Source organism: Sipha flava, unplaced genomic scaffold, assembly GCF_003268045.1.
Source record: "Sipha flava isolate LNK unplaced genomic scaffold, YSA_version1 103_pilon_pilon, whole genome shotgun sequence".
Classification (NCBI taxonomy): Eukaryota; Metazoa; Arthropoda; class Insecta; order Hemiptera; family Aphididae; genus Sipha; species Sipha flava.
In genome coordinates, this window is record NW_020271717.1 from 1,292,102 (window position 1) to 1,314,253 (window position 22,152).

A 22,152-nucleotide genomic window follows, 5' to 3' on the forward strand; every position below is an offset into this window, starting at 1 on the left:
CCCCCCCCCCCCCCCCCCCCCCTAGAAAAATGTCTGGGGACGCCCATGTAGATATGTATTTAAATATTTGTAGGTTTTCAAATGGAAATATATTTTTCTAATGTAATTCAATTGGTAACGAATAAAAAGTTTTGGATTAATTAAGTTTCACCAAATAACTTTTTGAATTGGAGATTAGATACAAATTGCAGATGATATTTACTTTAAGGTTTTTCGATTTTAAATAGTTTTTCGGTTAGAACTGAAATCTAAAAGTAATATTTAAATTCGTTCAGCAAACATATTTATTTCTTAAATTTATTTAGTATTATAAACTATTTTCTCGCTCTATGATGTAATATTACATTTGAATTTACAAATATTACAAATAGATAAGATAAAATATTAAGTAGGTAATGCATCAACCTTCACTTGAAATGTTTGTTCAAATGTATACAATTAGTAATATCATACAGGCAGTGACGTCATTGATTAAATATGCTGTATATTTAATCTATGGTGACGTACACTATAGGGTTTAAGGGTAGCAGATGTTACCCCTGATTTTTTTGGTGGTCCAATAGACCTCTGGTACTAAAATATCTAAATCATAATTCTACTACGTATAAAAATATTAAAAATAAACAATAGAATAATATTGTCATTAGCTTATTATAGAGGTAACTGACAAAATACTAATGAGTATTTTATCATCCATTACATTACAGACAATTGGAGATATTTCTCAATTGTATATTAGATTTGTTAATTATATATTAGAAAATGCTTTATTACATTAATTTCTATTTGTTTACAAGAGTTTATAACTGAATAATATTAAGTTGATTAAGTTGATTAAGTTGAAGATCGAACAAAAAAAAAAATTGAATAGTTTATTTAATATGTTATTAGTATTATAGTTATAATTATCAACAAGGTTATACAGTTATATTCAAGGGGTGGGAGACAAAGTCCCCAAGGATCTATTTTTTATTTCGAAAGTGACTTGGCAGATGGGTTGGTGGTTTTTTTTTATTTAATATACTACCCCCATTTTTTTTTAGTGTCCGCCACTGGATACAAGGTTTTTGATTTTTTTAGTTAACATTTTTAATAGATAATATTATTTATCCATTATCCAATAAATACATTTATATTTTGTTTGATATATTTTAATTCCCATTAAATGATTAAAAGTTTTCTTAAAACATTAATATGATATCATAATTTTTTATTTTAATACATTTAAACTTTTTATAAAGTAGGTACAAACTATTCAAATGTCATGCTTTTTGTATTCAAATTAACTAGCATACCCTATTGAAAATTAACTAGATTGTTGTTTAAAAAAATTAATGATGATTTATCGATCTATACTCAATTTCATCAAAAACCAACATTTGATAGTTTAAACATACATTAACTATTAATGTTTTTCCTTTTTTTTTTTTAGAAATAATAATTATATTTTTTTTACGCTCACATTTTAGATTTCTTTATTTATAATTTACGTATGTTTTGAAATTATAACTTTAAACCACGTCACCAACAAATACCAACCATATGTTATGACTAGGGCCCGGATTTCAATGCAAAGTGCATATTTTTTTAGTTGATCATACATAATGCTCTTTAATAAAATGATTCGTTTCATGTAACGAGGTTTTCAAAACTACAAATTTTATTTTGCATTTTTTTGCTTATTTCGACGTTTTTTTATTTTTAGAGCATTTTTAGTATTATTGGGTCATTTTGTTGGTTTTTAATGCATATTTGTTCTATATACTAAACAAATTTAGCCTATTCAAAATAAAATCAAGAGACAAATTATTTTCTTGACATTTAAATAGGTTTATCTATCAGATTTTTCCAAACGCATTGTCAATCTTTATTAAATAAAAAATGTTTTCGATTCAGTTTTCATCTTATCTTAATTTATTATTGACTATTGAACGTCACCAGTATTTGATCAAATAACAAATAATCAGCTAGTTCGTATTATCTCACAGATGTGGCTCGTATTACGTGTGAATATGATTTTAATGTATTGAATAGTGTGTTAAATAATGCCCAAAGTAAAAAAAATTATGGCATTTTTAAGGTCATTTTTGTGGTAAAATGCATTTCTTAAGGACAATTTTGGCTATTTTTTAGAACATATTTGTATGATTTTAAGTGTATTTAAATCCGTGTCCTAGTTATGACTTATGAATATGATTTCAAGAAATTAAAATTATGCAGTGGAAATGTCACGTCTCGTCGATTATGACGTGGTCAATTAACTAATTAGTAATTAGTGATAACAATGAAATAATTTTAGTTAAGATACACGAAAGTAATGTTTCTATGTACGATCTAACAGCTTAATGCGAGTAAACCTTCATATTTACAGTTAATGATGTTTCATATATTTATTTAACTCTTTTCGCATTTATATAACTTACACCCAGTTCTTAGAATTTAAAAAGTATAGTAAAATTAAACATAAATTTATATGTACTACCAATTTGACTATGTAATTGTATTATAAACATACTCTAAAATAAATAAAATTATACAGTAAAAAAATTATTAATTATTAATTATAAGTTATTTGTTTTGGTATATTATAGAATACAACATTAAGCAAAAAGTGTCACATAGAAAATCAGGCCCATTTATTTACTTTAGAGTTTAGGATACCTATATTTAAATCTTATCAAGTATATTATTTTATAACTGGTTATACATTTTTCGATAGTAAGACATAAAATAAACTAATAATTATTTGTTTTTACCTTGACAAGTAAGTTTAAAACATTTTCAATTATAAGTAAATACATAGGTTCTTAGAGTAGATGGAAATAAAAATAATTTTGATAATAACCAATGGTGTAGTGCAGCAATTCTCAAACTGTGATCCGTGGAGCCCTATAGGGTTTCGCAATTGTTTCTAAAATGTTCCGTTCGTTTTACCATAGAAAATGTAAAAACGTAACAATTATTAATCTTTATTTAAAACGAGTGTATATATTTTTACAAGATTTCATCAACTCAAATTTAATTTACAAACAATATTAAAATCCAGATAGGAAAATATAATTTTTTAATTTTAGATAATACAAATTCCCATTCTAGTTATGTACCGACTAGGTTAGGTTAGGTTTTTGTGCATATATACATACGCACAAAAAAGTATTTAAGATAAGTAAAAAAGGCTTTTTGTGTGTAAGTTAAAGCGATTGGGAGAAAAGATAGTATTTTAATGTTAATAAAGAAGTGAAATCTATCTCATAATGCTGTGCCAAAACGGCCCATGTTTGAAAAAGTAGAATTTGGAGATTAATAATAAATAAATTTTTGAAATAAAGGATTGTTTGGGGTTCGGTTCCAGTCCTTGCATGCAAGGCATAATATTTTATATATTATATAAAATGGTAGAAAATTGTTCTAATTGGGAGTGACCTTGTCCTGTATTTAATGTACCAGCAATAACTGCGTTATTTACGGTGTACCTTGAACAAAAATGTCTGTATTAAGTTTAATTATAATGTTATTTTAATAAATTTTAAGTTGTAAAAATATTGGGAGTTGTCTAACAACTACTTGTGTAAGTAGTTACTTTTTTATGTATGATATATTTTTGAAGCGGTTAGAAATTTTTTTTGCTTATTTATTTAGAAAATATAGTATACACTTGAGACATTTTTACGAATACATTTTTGTGCATTTATGGTATTTAAAATACCAAACATATATTTTGCCCATCGTCTTTCATTCGTTTTGAGAACTTACCAAGAATGGGTCCGAGAGAGTAGACGTTGGCTTAATTTAAATTTTGTTATATGAATGTGTTTAGCCTATGTTAGGCGTTTGTCGAAGGTTGGGCCCAGATATTTGGGTGTTTTTATACGTGTACGCCGAATTTATGAAATTGCCGATTTCATGAAATTAGCAACGTTGTCGCCAAATACGTGTATCCGGAAATTTGGCTACCAAATTCACGAAATCGGCAAATTTTGATTGCTGATTTCGTGAATTAGGCAGCCTTTTTCTGCCGATTACACGAATTCGGTAACATATTATTATGATATAATTACAAATAGTGTCTTATGGCAGTAATTGAAAATGTCCTTTCTTTAAAAGTTGGTGACAATGTGCTGGTGTCAATCCCGTCTGTGGATCGAAGCCGAGGTAATGCAGCCAACTTTCTTGTAGTTATCATAAAAGAATAAGATGGCAAATTTCGTATCGGTTTAAAGAAGGGATTTTAAGCACATGGCTGAAGCGGAACAGTTTGGCAGCTAACAAAGTACTGTTCCCTGACGACTGCAGACGTTCAACAAAAAGAATATTCACTACGGGAACTTGTTGGATTGGAGTCAGTTGGGACCGGACAAGGCTATTGATTGGCTATATATTGATGTTGTACTTGTCATACGAATTGCACATGTAAAAAAAATAATATGATGTGTAATTCGGCGTGTCACCCAGGCCATACTTGCCAAAATATTTAAGTATAATATAATTTTTTTTATTAACTTTTTTACGCAATAAACTGTATTTATTATTTTATTATATTTCCGGTGTTTTACATATTTATTTAAATACATATAATATTCATTATTACAATTTGATTACATTATATTTCCAGCATTTTATACATTTATTTAAATTAAATTATGCTTTATAATTTTTTAAGAAGGGTCTATTTTAAGAAGGCAGTATTATGTACTTTGAGTTGCCGATTTCACGTATTCGGCGACAACGTTGCTGATTTCATGAAATCAGCAATTTCATAAATTCGGCGCGACATATATTCCAAAATAAAGTATTTGAAAAAGAATAATTATTTAATATGTCATATGTGACTTACAGTAATCAAATATATTTTAACTAAAAAATAAATTATATTTGGGTTTTGATCAATAAATAATTACTTTTGATAAGAAAAATATTTAAAATATGCATTAAATTGAATCTAACTTCTATATTTAACACTATTTTAAGTTTTCATTCAAGTTCCAACATTTTGCAAAGAATATGAACCCAATATTTTATAAGATAAAATATTTTTATCAATGATAAAATTGAAAAATTTGTCTTTTTAAGGCTAAAAAAGTCCAAAAGCCTCAACCTAGTTTTTTTAAAATAAATATTTATTAACTAATTCTGTTGGTACAAAAACAACACAGAAAAAATACAGTTTGTATATTTGCTTTTATTGAGAAATTGTTGTTAATTTAATAAACAACGAATCTTTGCAAATATCAATGTCTTATTAAGTCACACAGCTTAAGATGATCATTGAGTCATTGCGTTCCAAACAAATCATTGTATTCTTTATCTTACTGGGAATTATTTATGTTTAAAACATATTCATAGTAACTATATATTAGAACTATTTTTTAAATTATTAGTAGTTATGTTCAATATATTTTTAATTTTTAGTAGAAGCATTTCATTACTGTGAAATATATTTTTGGAGTAGATGATTGAATGACATTAAAAAAATGGTCTTACATAGTATACAAAATACTTCTTACTTTTTATATATTTAAATAGTCATGATACTAAAATATTTATTATAAAAAATACAGTTGTTTCTATACATAAATTGGGTTAGTAAAAAAATATAGAATATATATATATGTATACATATATTTATGTGTTAGCATTGAAGTCCATTCACTTTTTAACAAAGATTTATTGAAAATATCAATTTAATAATTATTAATAGGCAATAGTCATGAATGAATATCTATTAGTATAATTTATCATCAGGAAATAAATTGATGAAACCGAAAAAAAATCATCAAATTAAATTTAAAATAAAACATTAATACATAAAAATAATTATTTAATACTACAGCACCAATAATACCAAGTTATGGGCACTCATTTGTAAAGATAATGAGGGGCGGGAAAAGAAAAAAATTGTATTTATATATTATACTTATTAATCAAATCCTTATAATAATAATATTTATTATTTAAGAAGTTCATATCATTTCAGGTAATGTAGGCAAGTGTCCCTTCTTTCACCCTCCCGATGAGCACCCATATACATATTACACTTAAAAGGAAATCAGTTACTCCCATAGCTACAATTATTAGGAATCAGTAATCATAATTGATTGTATCTTTAAGTAAGTCTTTTTAAACAATAATTTAAACTTGATTTACTAATTTAATTAATCATAACCAACTCAATTTATATATTCTATCATTTGTGTAATAATTAGTTTAAAATATTCTAAAAGAAGTAAACATAAGATTTAATTAATAATGTTTGGTTTTATACGTTTCATCTCAGTTAACATAAGTAGACAGACTTCGGTGGTAACATTTATAATGATATTTCATGTATATAAATATTTATTTATGTGATGACAATATAATAATTGTTTATGACAATAAATAACAAACATAAATAGCATACAAAAATAAATTATTCAACTTTCAAAAGTACAAAGGCTTGGCTGGCAAATTTGAATATAATACAAAATTTTACAATGGCAATAATGAAATGGATTCAATAAATAATGAAAAGGCACTAACATTTTAACAAGTTATTGGTAACGTGATAAGACCACCAACAACTGTGGTTATTTAAATAACCAATCATGACGAACATTTTTAAAATATCGTATACATAAAATAATTAAATTAATAAAATAAACAGAGCAGAACTTATTGATCGTTGGAAACTAACCTCTTGGCTCGGTCCCATGTGTTGCATACAGTCTGATACAACTATAAAAATAATATTTAAATTAAATATTTATGTTATTATAAAAACATTATATAATGTATTACATTTTCAATCCATGTATCATCTGCTAACAACCGGTTAAGAACAGTAGTCGTGTCTTGAGTTAATTTATTCCTATTATTATTTTCAATAGTTACACGTTTGCAACATTCTTGGTAAAGTTGATACTTAAGGTGTTCAAGACTATGCAAAATAATGACCTTTTCAGAACACTGAGTACTAGAACAACAGTTCACTCGCTTGGCAGGCATAATCTAAAAATAAAATCAACAAATTAAAATATATTTAAATTTAAATATTACATTTAAGAAAACTATAATGATGCATGTAGAAAGAGACAAAGCGCTGAGCTATGATTATATACATTACATAATATACCAGATATATATTTATACTTGGTGATAGACACAGGATTTTATTAATTACAAGGTAACATAGACTAATTTTAGTGGTATATAATATATATTATATATTTGCTAAGTAACTAATGTATTAAATGTAACTTTATTTTAATGACAATCACCTTAGAAAATGGCCTATTATTTTCAGAATTTTTTAATGTCCGATTATTGTACTCCGTACCAGACAATGATATTTCAACAAATTTTCGTTGTTTATCCACAAATCCTTGATAGCCACATACTATGCAACGCAGTTGAATATTATGAACTGAGCTTTCATCTGTTGTATACATTTCCATGGTTGGATATCTTTTTATCAATGTACGTATATTTTCTACTTTAGTCAAATCTGTCACTAAATCTCTTATAATGGCAGAATCTATGGCCTCCACCCAAGTTTGTGTTACTTTGTCAATGGCACGTACATTGCTTAAAAAGTATTCATCTAAATAGAAAAATATATTATAACGAGTACATAATGTTTAATGATAATTGTAACTCTTACCATTTTCACGATAAATTTCTACCAAAAAATTTTGGTCTAATGCTTGTGATGCTAAAGATTGAATATACACATCAAATTGGGCACGTAGCATCACGTTTTGATCTTTGGCAGAATCAATAGTGTTAGATGAAACAGAATGAAAAGCCTTAGTTTTTGATTTAGATATAGAATTACAATTTGATGAATCGACTTCAGTGTTGACAACAGAATTATTTTTTATGGTTTTGTTATCGTCATCACTTACTAACTGTACCAAAACCTGAGTGGAACTCTTATTTTGAACAATCTTTACACCCTTGTATGTAGGAACAAATTGGACAGTAACTTGACGATACATACTATAATGTGATGGATTCCAGCCAGTATACTACAATTTACAGTTTAAATATATATTATAATTCAGTTTTATATTTTGGCTGTCATATAGTATGCGGTCTACCGGTGAATTTACGAGTATAGTATGCGGTCTACCACAAATAAATAAATTAAAAATTATATTATAAAATTTAAGTATAATTATTGTAGTAGTAATAGTAAAAAATTAATAATTAAAAATTAGTTAGTCAAAAAAATTGTTGTCAATGAATATAAATAAATATAATGTAATATGTTATACAAAAACTTCCGCCATATCTCTTAAAAATGCATTAAATAAATCTGATTTATTTATGCCACGCCATCATGTTTCCATGAGATATTTGCAATATGTATAAAAATTCATAGCACTTCCACACTCTATTCACCATTTTCATTATTTGCTAATTAAAAAATTTGTGGTTGATTCGTCACTACTAATAATTGAATAAAAATCTTTTGCCAACATATTGAATGTGTAAAATATAAATTGTGTCGCGCAATAAATGATACTGAGCTATTGAGCCCATACTTTTACAAAATATCGAAATATTGTTATCTGTGTATAAGGCAATAAATATAAAGTGTTGATCGAAGAAAAAGATTAAGGTGTATCTATTAAAAATAAACTTAAGCCTATGTAAAAACCGCAGGTAGACCGCATTCTGCAGCAGCCGATAGAACGCGTTTACTGGTAGACCGCATACTATATGACAGCCTATATTTTTCAATTTTATAACTTACAGTTGACACACTTTTATACACATTATCTCCATTACACCGTTTATATTTTTGTAATAATGATTTTCCATCGACTCGCCACAATTGTTGAGGAATGCTTTGGTCACTATTTAAATATTGACTTTTTAGTGCAACAAATGTACCAGACTAAACAAAATTAATAAAAAATTAAAAAAAAAATAAAATTTAATATAATATTAATACCTTAAACAATGGTGCATTTGAATCATCAGACTGATCATTGTTATTATTATTGATTGATGATGATGTAGATGGTGTATGATCACTTTTTGAAAACTTTTTATGACTGAAATTACGACGATTCAAATTTGAATTAAAGTCGTCTTTAGATACATCATTATCATCACTGTTTGGTTTCCAGGCAGGGTCAATATCTGAATCAGGTTCTGACAATAAATCATCATCTTCATCTAATACACCATCTATATTACTGATTAACTTTTGGGTTTTCTCTTTTGCTAATCGACGGGATAATTGTCTTTTAGGCTGTTGAGTATGTTGTGTTTCTGAAAAAAAAAGTAAATATTAGACAAATATAAATAAAAAATAACTTATGTTTTTTATATACTTTGTTTTTTGTTTGCTTTAGCAGAATTTGTAGAAACTTTTTTACCGCTATTTTTCTTTTTTTTACTCGCTTTTCCTAATTTATTTTTTGCTACCGATGTTGCAGAATTGAATGGTCTTTTTGATGAAGTTATCCACCACTGTTCTTGATCATCATCACCTGACATCCAACTATTACCATCATTACTACCATCACTTTTATCATCACTAATACCAGCTATTGATGATGATGTTTTAGGCAATGGAAAATACCGTGGATCATCATCAGTTGTAGTTGTAACATTGCTTATCTTTTTATTATCTTCGCTAGAACCATTTCGAGATGGTGTTAAATTTTCGCTTACTGATACAATCTTTGGTTTTTTTAATGGTATGTATGGTTTGGGCATAGGTTTAGGAGTTGAACATGATAAAGGATATATTAACTTTTTCGGTAAATCAAAACATATTTCTTCTTTTTCTACTGTTGTACAGCTAGCGCCACCACGTAAAAATTTGACATAACTATCTAAAAATGAAGGTTTTTGAACGGTAGTATTAAATGGTTTAACGACATTATTATAAGTAGTAGTGGGAATATCACAAAGATGACTCAATTCTTGTTCAATATTAGGAACTATAACATGAGGTAAAGATGATGATCTAGTATCGTTACTTGCTATATAATTCCCATCATGTACATTATTAGTGATTTCTTGAAAATTGTTGGAATGTTGGGGCTGATTAACCTGATGTGGTCGACTATATGATGATATTGATGAGTTGGTTGTTGCTACAGAAGTGACAAAAGTTGACACAATTGTAGATGCAGGATTATAATATGTAGGATTTATTGATAATGCATTGAAATTATTATGTTGAACTGGTTGTGATAATTGCTGTTGATTTTGATGAATAATTGATGTTGATGGTGGCACGTTGAATGTTGAAGGTACATTGTTGAATTGCTGATGTTGCAGTGATGGCTGATGAAATACACCTGAAGAAATATTTCCTGAAAAACAAGATGAGGTCGATACAACAGGTGGTCTTTGTTGATCTAAATTCCAACGTAGGTGACGTTGGTACTGCTGTACATCCAAAGGTGTGTTTCCATTAGCAGATAAAACAGATAAAGAGGTAGGAGTAGATAAAATTTTAGTATTACCAGTGACTATATGTTGTTGTAAATGTGGTTGATTTTGATGCTGATGAAGGTGTGCAGGAGGTGGCTGGCGTCTAATGAAGTATTGGCCATTGTATGTTGCTGATGGGTCGATCACAGAAGATTTAGGTAGCGATTGAAGATGTTGGTGCTGATGGTCAGTTATGGTTTTACTACCATTACTTAAAATACCAGTGAATCCTATAGTTTTACAATTATCAGTAGTCAATAACCTAGGTGGTTGTTCAATCATTTTTTTAACACCATAACCATCAATGTCTGTCTGCATAGATTGTAAATTTTTAACAATATGCATAGGATCGCCTCGTTGAACTGGAGTTCCCATTAATAAGATATTATCCAACTGCTGTTGAGGTGTATGGCTTGCAGAGACTGTACTGTCAAAATGATAGTACTGCCTATCTTGATTATCAGATGTTTTTGACTGCAACGGTATAGGTTGGGGTGGATAATAATTACTATTTGATGCTATTACATCATTTAAAACAACACTGTTTGTTGTTGTTACAGCTGTACGAGTAATAACTGATAAGTAACCGACTTGTTGTGGTGAAGTTCTTGGTTGGTAACGTTGTTCATATGATTGTACATTATATGGACTGGATACAACTGGTACACTTTTATCTGAGATACTATGGACATTTTTGGTTCTAATATGTTGTTGCTGAATGTTGTCGTACTGTTTCATTTTGTTACTAACATGAGATGGTGGTTCAATATAAAATCGTTGAGAATGGATAACCGGTGTAGTTAATATTTGAGGATTATTAGAGTTACTAGGATCCATAAGTGTTTTAGATGATGACGAGGACATCAGTTTTTTGGGCTGATGACGATAATGAAGAGTATGATGTGGTACTACCCGCTCATGGGGCAAAATACCAAAAGGACTTAAAGCCATACCAGCAGAAGTAATGTTTGAAGTAGGCATGACTGGAAGAGCGGCAGACACAGGTACAGTGGAAGCAGTAACTAATTGATGAGATCCGTTACCATGCGGTTGAAAATGTGATACTACTCCTGAGGTTGTTGTTGCTATTGTCGACAGCATTAGCTGAGGCGATGCGGGCAACAATGAATTGGTCTGAGTAGAACGGATCAATACCGTGGATGGTGGCGGTGGTAAAATAATAGGAGAATATTGGTGATGTACGACATTGGTGCTGGTGCTGCAGTGTTGCAAAGGCACTACATGATTATCACTGTGGACCAACGCGGTTGTCTTTGGAATATTAACGTCGACCGAAGTCCGAGCGGGTGTCAGCAAGAGTCCGACAACGGCCGAGGTGACGCTGGCAGCAGTGGCCGTCGTCGAGCTAGAGTTATTAGTGCGGCCAACGGGTTCCATTGGGACGACGGCGCTCCAAAAGTCCTATGGCATTTCCGTAAGATCATTCAACGCGTAAACGATGGGACGGACAAATGTCAGACCATGGCATGCGAGCGCCGAACGGACGCGGTTATCGCTATACTTACGAGATCGCGGCGATTGTCGCGCTATTCTACACCGGTGTATTCCCAAAGGCAAACAATGCAAAGAACGATGATGGCGGCGGCGGCGGCGGCGGCGGATGCAGAAACGGGCACACAAGTGCGAAAACGCATCGCGACAATGGGACGATCGCCGTCGGAACGATTATCAAGTTGTTGGACGCGTGCCGTACAATTCGCTGCAATGCATCGCAGTATTATGTTGACCGTGCGCAACACGATAACGTTATGATGAACGCAGAGCGGCAATTAAGATTTGCACGTCGTAACACACGCGCATCGGTGTGCACGAAACGCACAGCGGCATCAACACGAAACACAACAGTGTGTATTACTATTATTATTATAATATGTTATTTACCAAATATCATCTGATAACAGCACGGACGTTTGTTGCTGCGCGTCCCGTTACGGGTACGAGATACGAGTCCGAGTCGTCGGTGGGAAACGGTGGAGGAGGTCCGCTGATAGCGTGGCGGTCGACCAATGTTGGCCGCTGTGCCTCCACCCGGAGGCGAGCAAACAGGCGTTATTGTTGTTGTAGTCGTCGTTCCGCGGGCGCGACAACCGGTGAAACCATTGGTTTTAGCGGCGCAACACGATTATGGCTATCGTCCCGTTTAACAATATAAATACGATGAACGCGGGCGTACACCGCGTTGTATCAGACCCGGCATTAATTAATAAACAACAGCATACTCTCTATTAGAAACGTTTATTTTGTTTTCATTTTTTTTTTTCAATCGGAACACGACAATTACTTACGATGTACAAATGCAGTCGCAGAAAATACATGTTGGTGAACGATGAATAACGATGAAATCAAAGGCGTAAAAATGTAGGTACATCTCTACGCGTTAAATGGATCATGATTCGCACATTTAGTAAATAGTTTATATTTTACACGCATAATATATTTAAAATAAATAATAAAAATAATAATAAAAAAAAAAAAAGTATATTTTAATTTTCGCATAATAATAAAAAATAATAATAATATAGTACTGTGATAATAAATGTATTTAAAAACACTATTGGTATGCATAGTAAATACCTACATTGCGATAATAAATGTTTGAGGGACGAAAAAACATCAATTGGCCGACGACCACATAGCTAACCGGGAACCGCTCCTAGACAGCGGCAAGGGTATAGATTTTTTCGTGGTGCCGTTCGGCATTGGCGAGGAAACGACCGCGGCGCCGATGCTGCTGCCGGCCGATTGCCGTCGCACCGGTATCTTCGACACGATTGGCGAGTTGTTGTTATTGTTGTTGTTGTGGTTGCTACTGCTGTTGTTCGTGGGCGACGACGACGTGGATGAAGCCGAAGAAGAGCAACACGACGTAGTGGCGGTTGTGGACAGCGGGGAGGACAGGGACAACCTTAGGGTCGGCAACCTTGTGGGCGATTTCGATTCCGCCACGGTGGGCCCTGCGTCACAGTCGGCCTTTGCAGCGGCCACGTTCTTACAGCCGCTACTGATGCCGACCTCTCGGTTGCACGCCTTATCACCGCTGCCGTTCTGCGGTTCGACAGTTGTACCGGCCGGCAACTTCGCTTTGTTGTCCGTGAATGCGCCGTTGTCGTCGTCGTCCTCGTCCTCGTCGGACGAAAACGACGGCAACGACGCGTCCTCGATGCTGGTCGTGGTGCCGGTGGCGCTCACCACGTCCCGTCCCACGTCGTCTGCCGTCATCGCGACCGCCGCGTATTTCCCGTCTACCGCAGCACTTTTCTCGTCTACCGTTGCAGCAGCATTGCGGACGGCCGCGTTTCCGTTACGATTTGTTGCTTCGGCTGTGTCGCCAGTCGCCGACGGGCTTTTACCGAACGTTGACATCTGCGGCGCCGCCATTGCGGTTGTGGTGCACCAGTAATAGTCGTCGTCCATTCGTATTTCGTTCATGGCCCGAGGCGGGCCTGTGGTCGGCAGTGCGGGCGATGCATCCGAAACAGTAGAAGGCCGTTGTACTGCGTCGGTGACCGTGGCGGCATCCGTAGCGATAGCAGTATCGGTGTCGGTAGCGATAACAGTAGTGGCGTCAGCAGTACTGGAAGCGGTAGAACGCGGAACGGTCACAACCGATGGTACGACGGGCGCGCTGTACTTGCGGGGTGGCGGCGGCGGAGGGTTGGCCCCCGTATGTTTTCGTTCGTCGTGATTAGATTCGATTGGTGCCGGGGTTTTCGGTTCGTCGCGATCCAGTTTTGTTGGTGCCGTGGTTTTCGGTTCGTCGCAATCCGGTTTAGTTGGTGCCGTATGTTTCGGTTCGTCGCGATCCGGTTTTGTTGGTGCCGTAGTCTTAGGTTCGTTGCGATTCGGCTTAGTTGGTGCTGTATGTTTCGGTTTGGTCGTCGATAACTTCTCGTCGTCATCGTTGTTGCCGACCACCGCATGTTTATCCGGTGCAGCTACAGCCGCGTGTTGCGGATCCGGAGCTGTCGAAGTCACGTCTCTACCCGATACGATCGCGTCTCGATCCGAAGCCGCCGCTACTGCGCCTCGATCCGGAGCCACGTCCACGTCCGCGACCGCCGCCGCCGCCGCCGCCACAGCCATCACCGACGACACCGGAGCCACCGCGATGGGTTCCGGCACGTTGACCGAACAACACTGAACGCCGCTGTCCGGGGACGAGTACGCTGCGGCGTCTCCGGGCGAAGCTCCGTATTCCAGCGTCCGGTACCGCAACGATCCGCTGCCGTTCCGAGTGTCGGCCTCACGCTGCACCGCGGTCGCGGTCTCGTCCACCGTCGTCACCGTGCACGTAAGCTTTTGCATCGGCGCGGCGCCCGTGGCCGCACGGCCGCTCTCCGCGCTTTCCAGGTCACCAGCGTCGTTCTCGATGTCCGCGCGGTCAACGCCTTTGAACACCACTTGTCCCTGATGCCACAGACGTTGCGCCTTGTCCCGGACCGTTGACAAAAGATTCGGTTTCGCGAGCTTGACCGTTTCCTCGTCGCTCTTTTCGGCCGCCACCGTCGGCTGTGCCACCACCGCGACTTCTCCTTCGGTTTCCAGTTCAACGCGCAAACCGTATCTGCTACTCAGTTCGACCAGGGCCCGGCTCAGATCCGAAGGCGGACCGCACTGTTGCTGCTGTTGATCCTTATCGAATACCAACCGCAAAGCTACCAGCCGTTCTACGTACACAAAGCACAAATAATGAAACATTACTGATCGTATTATCCACGCGCGCCTAATAATAATACACGTCTCTAGGTATCATTATTTTCGAGCGTTTTAACGCCCTTTTTTCACACTTTCCGTGTTCATCAAATGCACTTACACATAGGGATATAAATTTTTTTCGTCGAACCGGGAAAAATAACGAAGTATTTTCTGAGCGCAACGTTTAACATACTTATACGCACTTTCTTATTTAATATTACTTATTAGTATTTATAAGTGAAACTATACGGGTTTTTTAATTGTAACATACAACTATATAAGCGTATAATTTATTATTTTACAGCATAATGCTACATGAATGAACGTATAGACACATTATAGCTGTACGTATGGATGCTATCATTTACATGAAATTGAACTTGTGTTTTTCATTATTATTTTACTACAGTAGTTATTTACAAATTTTATACTTCTTGAATAGTTGGATGTACTATATCGAGAATTTTCTATTTAATTTTGAAATCTATATCACTTTTCATCAACTTTACTTTCAGTATTTTCGACATTTTATCATTATCGGGTGTTTTTCCCGTCTAACGAACAACGCGGACAAAAGTACCTGTACGTTGTGACAAATTCGTACAAAAGTGACAAAACACCAAATCTTTACCTCTAGTAGAGATAAAGACGTGGTGTATTTTTGCTTACGTGTGGATATTCTTTACACATGAAAAATAATTTTTCTACGCTACAAATCGAAACGATAATAGTATTCGGTAGAGACAAGCGTCAACATGTATTGGATTAGTGACTACTTTTTTAGTTATAGTAAAATTTTAAATACCAAAAATATTTTAAAAAATGTAATAATGATAATATTTTATAGTAAATTTTCCTAAAAAGTTATGTATTTTTAAACCATATATTTATACATCTCCCTCAAAAGTATTTTATTAAAATAACGACTTAATAATATGAAAATAAAAATAATAAATAAGTTACAATATTTTTGTGATGTACTAATGATATCACTTTGAAATAATACGTCTGCACAAGCACGTTATTGCTTATTAATTACTATCCGGCAGACGATGTATTTAAAGAAGTATATAAGTCTCTTAAAAGTAATTTGCCGTTTATTAAAATTAATGACTATTAATTTAAAATGATGATTTATCATTAGACACACGCATTATAAATTCAATCTAAGAATTTTCATTCAAATCTAATTAATTTTAGAATATCATATATAAATTATAAAGTTTCAGTAGAATTAATAAATTCACACATGTGAACACATATACACACACATATACACAATTATATATATATATATATATATTAATATGCGATAGAAAATATTCGAAATTCGTTTAAATTGAAAAATTGTTACAGTAATAAAATCTCACAGTAATTTTACTTTTTAAATATAATTAAGGTATAATGATTAGGTAATAGTTGTTTACGAAATATCTTGAATTTTGATTCAGCTTTTACTTTTTTAATGGTCTTTATTTGCGTCCGCTCTATAAATCAGACATTTTATTTGATTGAAATATTCTTGAAAATATTTTTTTAATTAAATTTTTATTATCATCTGATTTTATTTAGGATTTTAAGATAATTTCGATTTTTTTATTGACATGAATAAATTACATAATATAACTAAATATTATATAGGAATAGTATACACATCTAATTTCATAAATAATATTTAATGCAGTTTTAAAATAAATATTCAGTGATATTATAGTTATTTATTTAAAATATTATGTTCGAATATTATGAAAATGATCAAACATTCGAATGTAGATAGTGTCTTTTTCTATTACTCATTAATTTTTTTCATGAAAATGTGTAAATTACATAAATCTCATATATTTGAAAGTATAAATCCACCTACTAGTAAAAATTATCCATGATCCACTAACTCAATCATGTGGTTGTATTTTTACAATAAACAGAAGTATATTATGTCGTGTTTGTGAAGCATAACTGTGATGCCGAGAAAGCGTATCGAGCGAATATTTAGCAATTGTGACCAATCCTAATCGCGGTTTTCTATTAAAATATATTTTATCTTTAAATTATAAGTTTTTATCAAATCTTGTGCCGATTTGAAACATGATAAATGTGCGTAATTATATATACATTAAACGTAGAACAAAAAATATTTTCGTTTAAAGCTATGAACACAATAATATATATTATATTTATATGAAGCCGATAAGTTACTATGCGTGGATATTACTTTAATAAATTTAACTTGGGCTTATTATACATGTTTATACAAGTTAAATTTTTTACATATTTATGTAAGCATGTTACATATCAAACATTGATATCCTTTATGACACGGTGATTTATTTTAAACGTTAAATAAATATATATATATATATTAACATTTTAGTATAAAAACTTGTAGTGCTTGATGAACCGTCAGAAAATGCGCTCGACCGTATTTTTTATTATTTAAATGTTATCGAGTACGGAACCCGTTAAGTTTTTCTATGGTTGAATTTACCTTTTGATCCATCGCTGTGTTTACACGTATATATTTGTTTGTCACTTTCTTTCGTCAGTTCAATTCCCAGCGACCCACCATTAACAGTCGATTGCGGTAGACGCACGATCTTGGTCAATCCTGTTTTTCCAACACGGTCGCCGATATAAGTATCAACTAAAAATGCTGGGTTATCAGTGCCACCGGTTTTCTGTTGCTGGTCCTTTGTCGGAAGCGATGTTTGCAATACAAGGTTCTTGTCTGCTGAAATGTAGTACAAGTTTTATAAATAATATTTCATTGTTATATTATAATTCGTGTATCTATACATTCGTAAAAACGTTTGAGTAAAATACAATAATATTGTATTATAGATATACGTTAATATACCTGAGTTGTTTTTCCACCATAAGGACGACCAGTCGTTTTCTCTTCTTCTGCAGTATATGAAATAAATCGCAACAACCACCAACACCAATAGCGTTGTGCAAAGGGCCGTCGTCCATACCACAGCGGACATATTAGCTCCACCGCAATGCTGCCCTTCGTCGGCCATAACTGCGTCTGACGTTGTCGTGATCGTGATGAATAACAGTAGTGTACAATACGTGAACAAATCACTCTTCCATCGTGGCCGGGGCCACCACATTATAAGATTTTACTACGGGCTCTGCAAGAAGAATCATTAGGACACCGATAAACGCGTGTGCAACGTACGAAAACATGATGAAAACACAGTTATTAAAAACGAATCTTATTACTATCTGTGTACACACAACTGTTACAGTTAAAATAATGGTAAATAGTATGTTAATTATATAGAACCGACTGCGCAACAATTGCAGTCCTCGTGCGGTTAACGAATGCGCGCTGGTCGGTCGATTCGATGAAAGCATTTATCAAAAATAAACTCACAAGCCACGGAGATATTATGATGCTGCTTACACCACGTCACATTGTGTTTCTCTCGAAGAATGCAGTTTATTAGACGTGTCGTGGGTGCGCCGGGAAAGAGAGAACCTGTCTGCCGGGTACGGCTACCATCTTTGCCTACTTTTACAATCTCGGCGTATCGTATGCGTATACGATACATAATATTAAACACAAATGCGCGTATAGGTCTCTTAAGCGTGCGAGATGAGCAAATACAATATACTATAATGTACTAATATCGTAAACACAACCGAGTTTGGTTTAAAAAGCTAAGCACGTCTCGACGTCAACGCACACGCACGCAGTCGTTCGCCCGTAGTTGCGATGAGAATATTATATTGGAATGTTGAGACACGTGACATATTGTACCCTCCGATGCAACGCTCTTCCCGTAGAAAACATATATAAACCCACGATGACTGGGCTTTGGATTTTCGAAGGAAAAGAGCAAAGAAAGGAGGGTGAGACGGTTGGTAGTGTCTCGGAATTTTTATTTTTGTTCATTAGTCGCGTCTTAATTTACGGAGTTATTTACGAAGTATTTCGGTTACGGGAAAATAATTTTATTTTTTTTCGAGAAGATTGGACGAGAAATGGGAGACGAAAAAAATATTATTCGTAAAACGTTGCATTCATGTAGGGGCATGAAAAAAAATTCATAACACTCGAGTGTTGGTACTAAATGAGAAATAGATAAATATTATTTTTTAGGAGAAACCTGAAACGGTATGAAATATGTTGAGTTAACAAAAAACTACAAATATGAATAAATCGAAGGCATAAAAATAACTCTCTACGCATAGTTTAGTACGCATTTGAGAAAACACTCGTTGACCGCGTTTTGTTAATATATTAATAATTCCCCCCCCCCCTTAATATTCTGTAAAAAACGTGCAATAGACGAATGAAGCGGACGACGAGCTTTAGAAGAGTAAAAGTTGTAACCTACATGTGTGATACGTACGTGACGTAAAGTGAGAGTGTAACGGTTTTCAGAAATATCGCTCGTGCGACCACCGACGGAACGGGCGATACGGTTATCTCGCGGCTCGCCACAATCAAAGGGTATCGTAGACCCGTTGTCCGGTCGTCCCTTTGGCCGAATAGCGGGTACGCAATGCGCGCGACAACTCGAACGCGTGTCCTCACGGACACGAATGTCGTGTTGCACGCGAACGTTGTTGTACGCGCGCGCGGAGACACGCGGTGCAGCTGGTCGCGCGGTGCATCGGAGACGGGCCGCCGCGGCCGGGTCCACTCTCACCCGCGGTCACGAGCGGCACATGACCTCCAACCGGATACGCGGGCCCGGCATACCAAAACGACGCGCGCGGCACAATGTCACGGTCATCCGCGGCGATAACGCGCTCGCGTGCCGTACACCGATGAGGCGCGGACGTCAGGCGCGCCGGGGGCGACCGCGGTCGCGCGTCGTCACTGTCCCGGGAAGTTTGGTCGCGGCGACCGCCCAGGGGAAGTGGCGATTTCTTGCGCTTTACGGCGTACCGGCAGACCGGATGCGCGCAGGAAATCCGAAAACGTAATACCACTCTCGTCGGTCCCCCGAGCGCGCGCGTTCACGTGAAAGTGCGCCGCCGGCCGGTTTTCTACTAGGCACACACAAGTTTACATACGTGTACGGTACGTACTGAGCGGGTGGACGTAACCTGTACCCGGCCCGCGCGCACACACACACACACATACACACATATGTTATTATTATTACCTACAAGTGTGTACGATAAATGTGTACTCCGTGGTACGGCGAGCTGCGCGCTCTGAACAATAACGTCCGTACGTATAATAGGTGGTACGCGCTCACCGTCATTATTGTGTCTCACTAATTCGGCCCCGGTGGGCTGCCAACCGATAATAACGAACGGCTACGAACGTAATAACGTTGCGGTCGACGCACGTAGGTCGCGTCCGGTTGCGTTGTGCGCGGCGCGCAGCCGACGAACGGGGTTGCGCGACGGACGGGGGCGCTGCGCGGGACGAAAAGCGATCGTGAACAAAAACACCGCGGTCCCCTCGACCGCTCGCCGCGGCCCACCGGCACCTGTTGCGTGTTCACGCCGCACGCATCGCGCGTGGGCACGTACTGAAAACGCACGTCGACGAACGCATTCTCGACGATCGCGTCGATTTCGATTGGAAACATTTCATCCGGACGTCTCTCGTTCAACCGTTACAACGCACCGTAACCGTCGGCAGTGGGCGCAAACTTCCGTACGTGCACCGGTGAACCGGCGGCGGACGTATCTGTGTATATTATACGTTGTTCAGGAGTGCGTCCGCGTATCGGGGGCGAGTGGTGCTTATCTCGCGCGAAAAGAGAAATTCCGACCTATATGTTAACGAAACGCGTATTCGTTTACGAGTAGCATACCTAAACGCGCATAATAAATATTATGTACATACTAATAATGCATAATACGTACATACTCGAGCGCGTCGTACACTCTAGTTACTACAATACGCGTGTGACGTTATACGACACTAACCGTTTTACATTTCTATGTATACGTACTACTTTATTACCTATACACACACACACACGCACGCACACCGATAATATTTCAAGTATTATAACACTCAACGGCCGTGCAGACATATTTGTTAGAACGACAACAATGCGTTTAAGTGCAAGCAATAAACAGGTACTCACTCGAAATGTTGACGCTTGTTTCGTTCGAAAACGTTTCACCGCCGACTGCGATCCCGAAATGTGGTGTACTGCCTAATATCTGTTCCGACAGCAAAAACAATAACGCATTATTCAAACAATATTATAATTACCATCATTACAGATTATTATTATCAAGCGTAAACAAGCATTATATTATGGTGCACGCGCGCGCAGGGTACTCCAACGCACAGCGTTTTATTATTTCAACAGTAATCCTTTTGACAGCGGGTCGTAACAGCAATGCGTCGTTGGGCCGTCGGTGCAAGAACGGCCGTCGTGCTATCATGTTATTTACAATAGTGCTACTATTATTTATAATACGTGGTGTTTACCTAATCAGCACGGGTCGACGAGAAGACGGACGGACCGCGTACGGTTGAAGAGTGCGCGCACAGCGGGCAGTATACGTCTACTGACGCGGTGCCGAGTGCGGACGACGACGGTGCCGTGTTCGCGGCCACCTTAAACGCGTACGGCGGCGGCGGTGCGTGTACAATTTCACGGCGTGCCCGCGGGCTCGGTACAACTTTTACGCCGCCGCCGCCGCCGCCGCACACGCATATACGATTCGGGGCGGCGCGCGCGATCGCATGTCCATGAGAGAGCGCGTGTGCGTGCACACACCGGTGGCCTGTACGCGGAGAGTACAATTATTAAAATATTACGAGAATACACGTACGTTTTTCGTCATTACGCGTCGTCGGCTCATCGCCGGCGAACGATGAACGGGTGGAAGGGAAACGCGTTGTGGCCGTACGGGTATGCGGCGGCGGCGGCGGCGGCGACAACCGGTTTCCGCCGCCGCGTCGCGTTCAGCTTTCCACAAGCCGCCAGTGTTTATGTACACGTACAACAACACTTGTTCAACAAACTCGCCGCGCGGCCGACACCCCCGTACCCCGGGTCTTCGCGT

The 22,152-nt window shown here is 36.2% G+C and overlaps 2 protein-coding genes across 7 annotated transcripts; both read right to left on the bottom strand.

Annotated features, from left to right (window-relative positions):
* Positions 1-5,621: 5,621 nt before the first annotated feature.
* LOC112682255 lies at positions 5,622-12,940 on the bottom strand. 2 transcript variants are annotated; one of them, XM_025552792.1, is made up of 8 exons: positions 11,964-12,940; positions 9,324-11,859; positions 8,939-9,261; positions 8,738-8,881; positions 7,640-8,006; positions 7,257-7,579; positions 6,778-6,987; positions 5,622-6,714 (listed from the first exon to the last, which is right to left on the bottom strand). In XM_025552792.1, the coding sequence occupies exons 2-8, from the start codon at positions 11,833-11,835 to the stop codon at positions 6,652-6,654; spliced, it is 3,942 nt and encodes a 1,313-aa protein (XP_025408577.1). In that variant the 5' UTR covers positions 11,836-11,859; positions 11,964-12,940; the 3' UTR covers positions 5,622-6,651. The 2 variants fall into 2 exon arrangements, with proteins under 2 accessions (XP_025408577.1, XP_025408586.1); XM_025552801.1 differs by having other exon boundaries at positions 9,324-10,316; positions 10,470-12,940.
* Positions 12,937-21,859, bottom strand: LOC112682270 (mucin-19-like). Of its 5 annotated transcripts, none has more exons than XM_025552812.1 (5): positions 21,572-21,859; positions 21,219-21,297; positions 18,008-18,287; positions 17,639-17,881; positions 12,937-15,125 (listed from the first exon to the last, which is right to left on the bottom strand). In XM_025552812.1, the coding sequence occupies exons 3-5, from the start codon at positions 18,264-18,266 to the stop codon at positions 13,072-13,074; spliced, it is 2,556 nt and encodes an 851-aa protein (XP_025408597.1). In that variant the 5' UTR covers positions 18,267-18,287; positions 21,219-21,297; positions 21,572-21,859; the 3' UTR covers positions 12,937-13,071. The 5 variants fall into 5 exon arrangements, with proteins under 5 accessions (XP_025408597.1, XP_025408617.1, XP_025408601.1 ...); XM_025552832.1 differs by having other exon boundaries at positions 17,639-17,878; positions 21,572-21,858; XM_025552816.1 differs by lacking the exon at positions 21,572-21,859 and adding an exon at positions 21,429-21,447.
* Between the last annotated feature and the right edge of the window lie 293 nt (positions 21,860-22,152).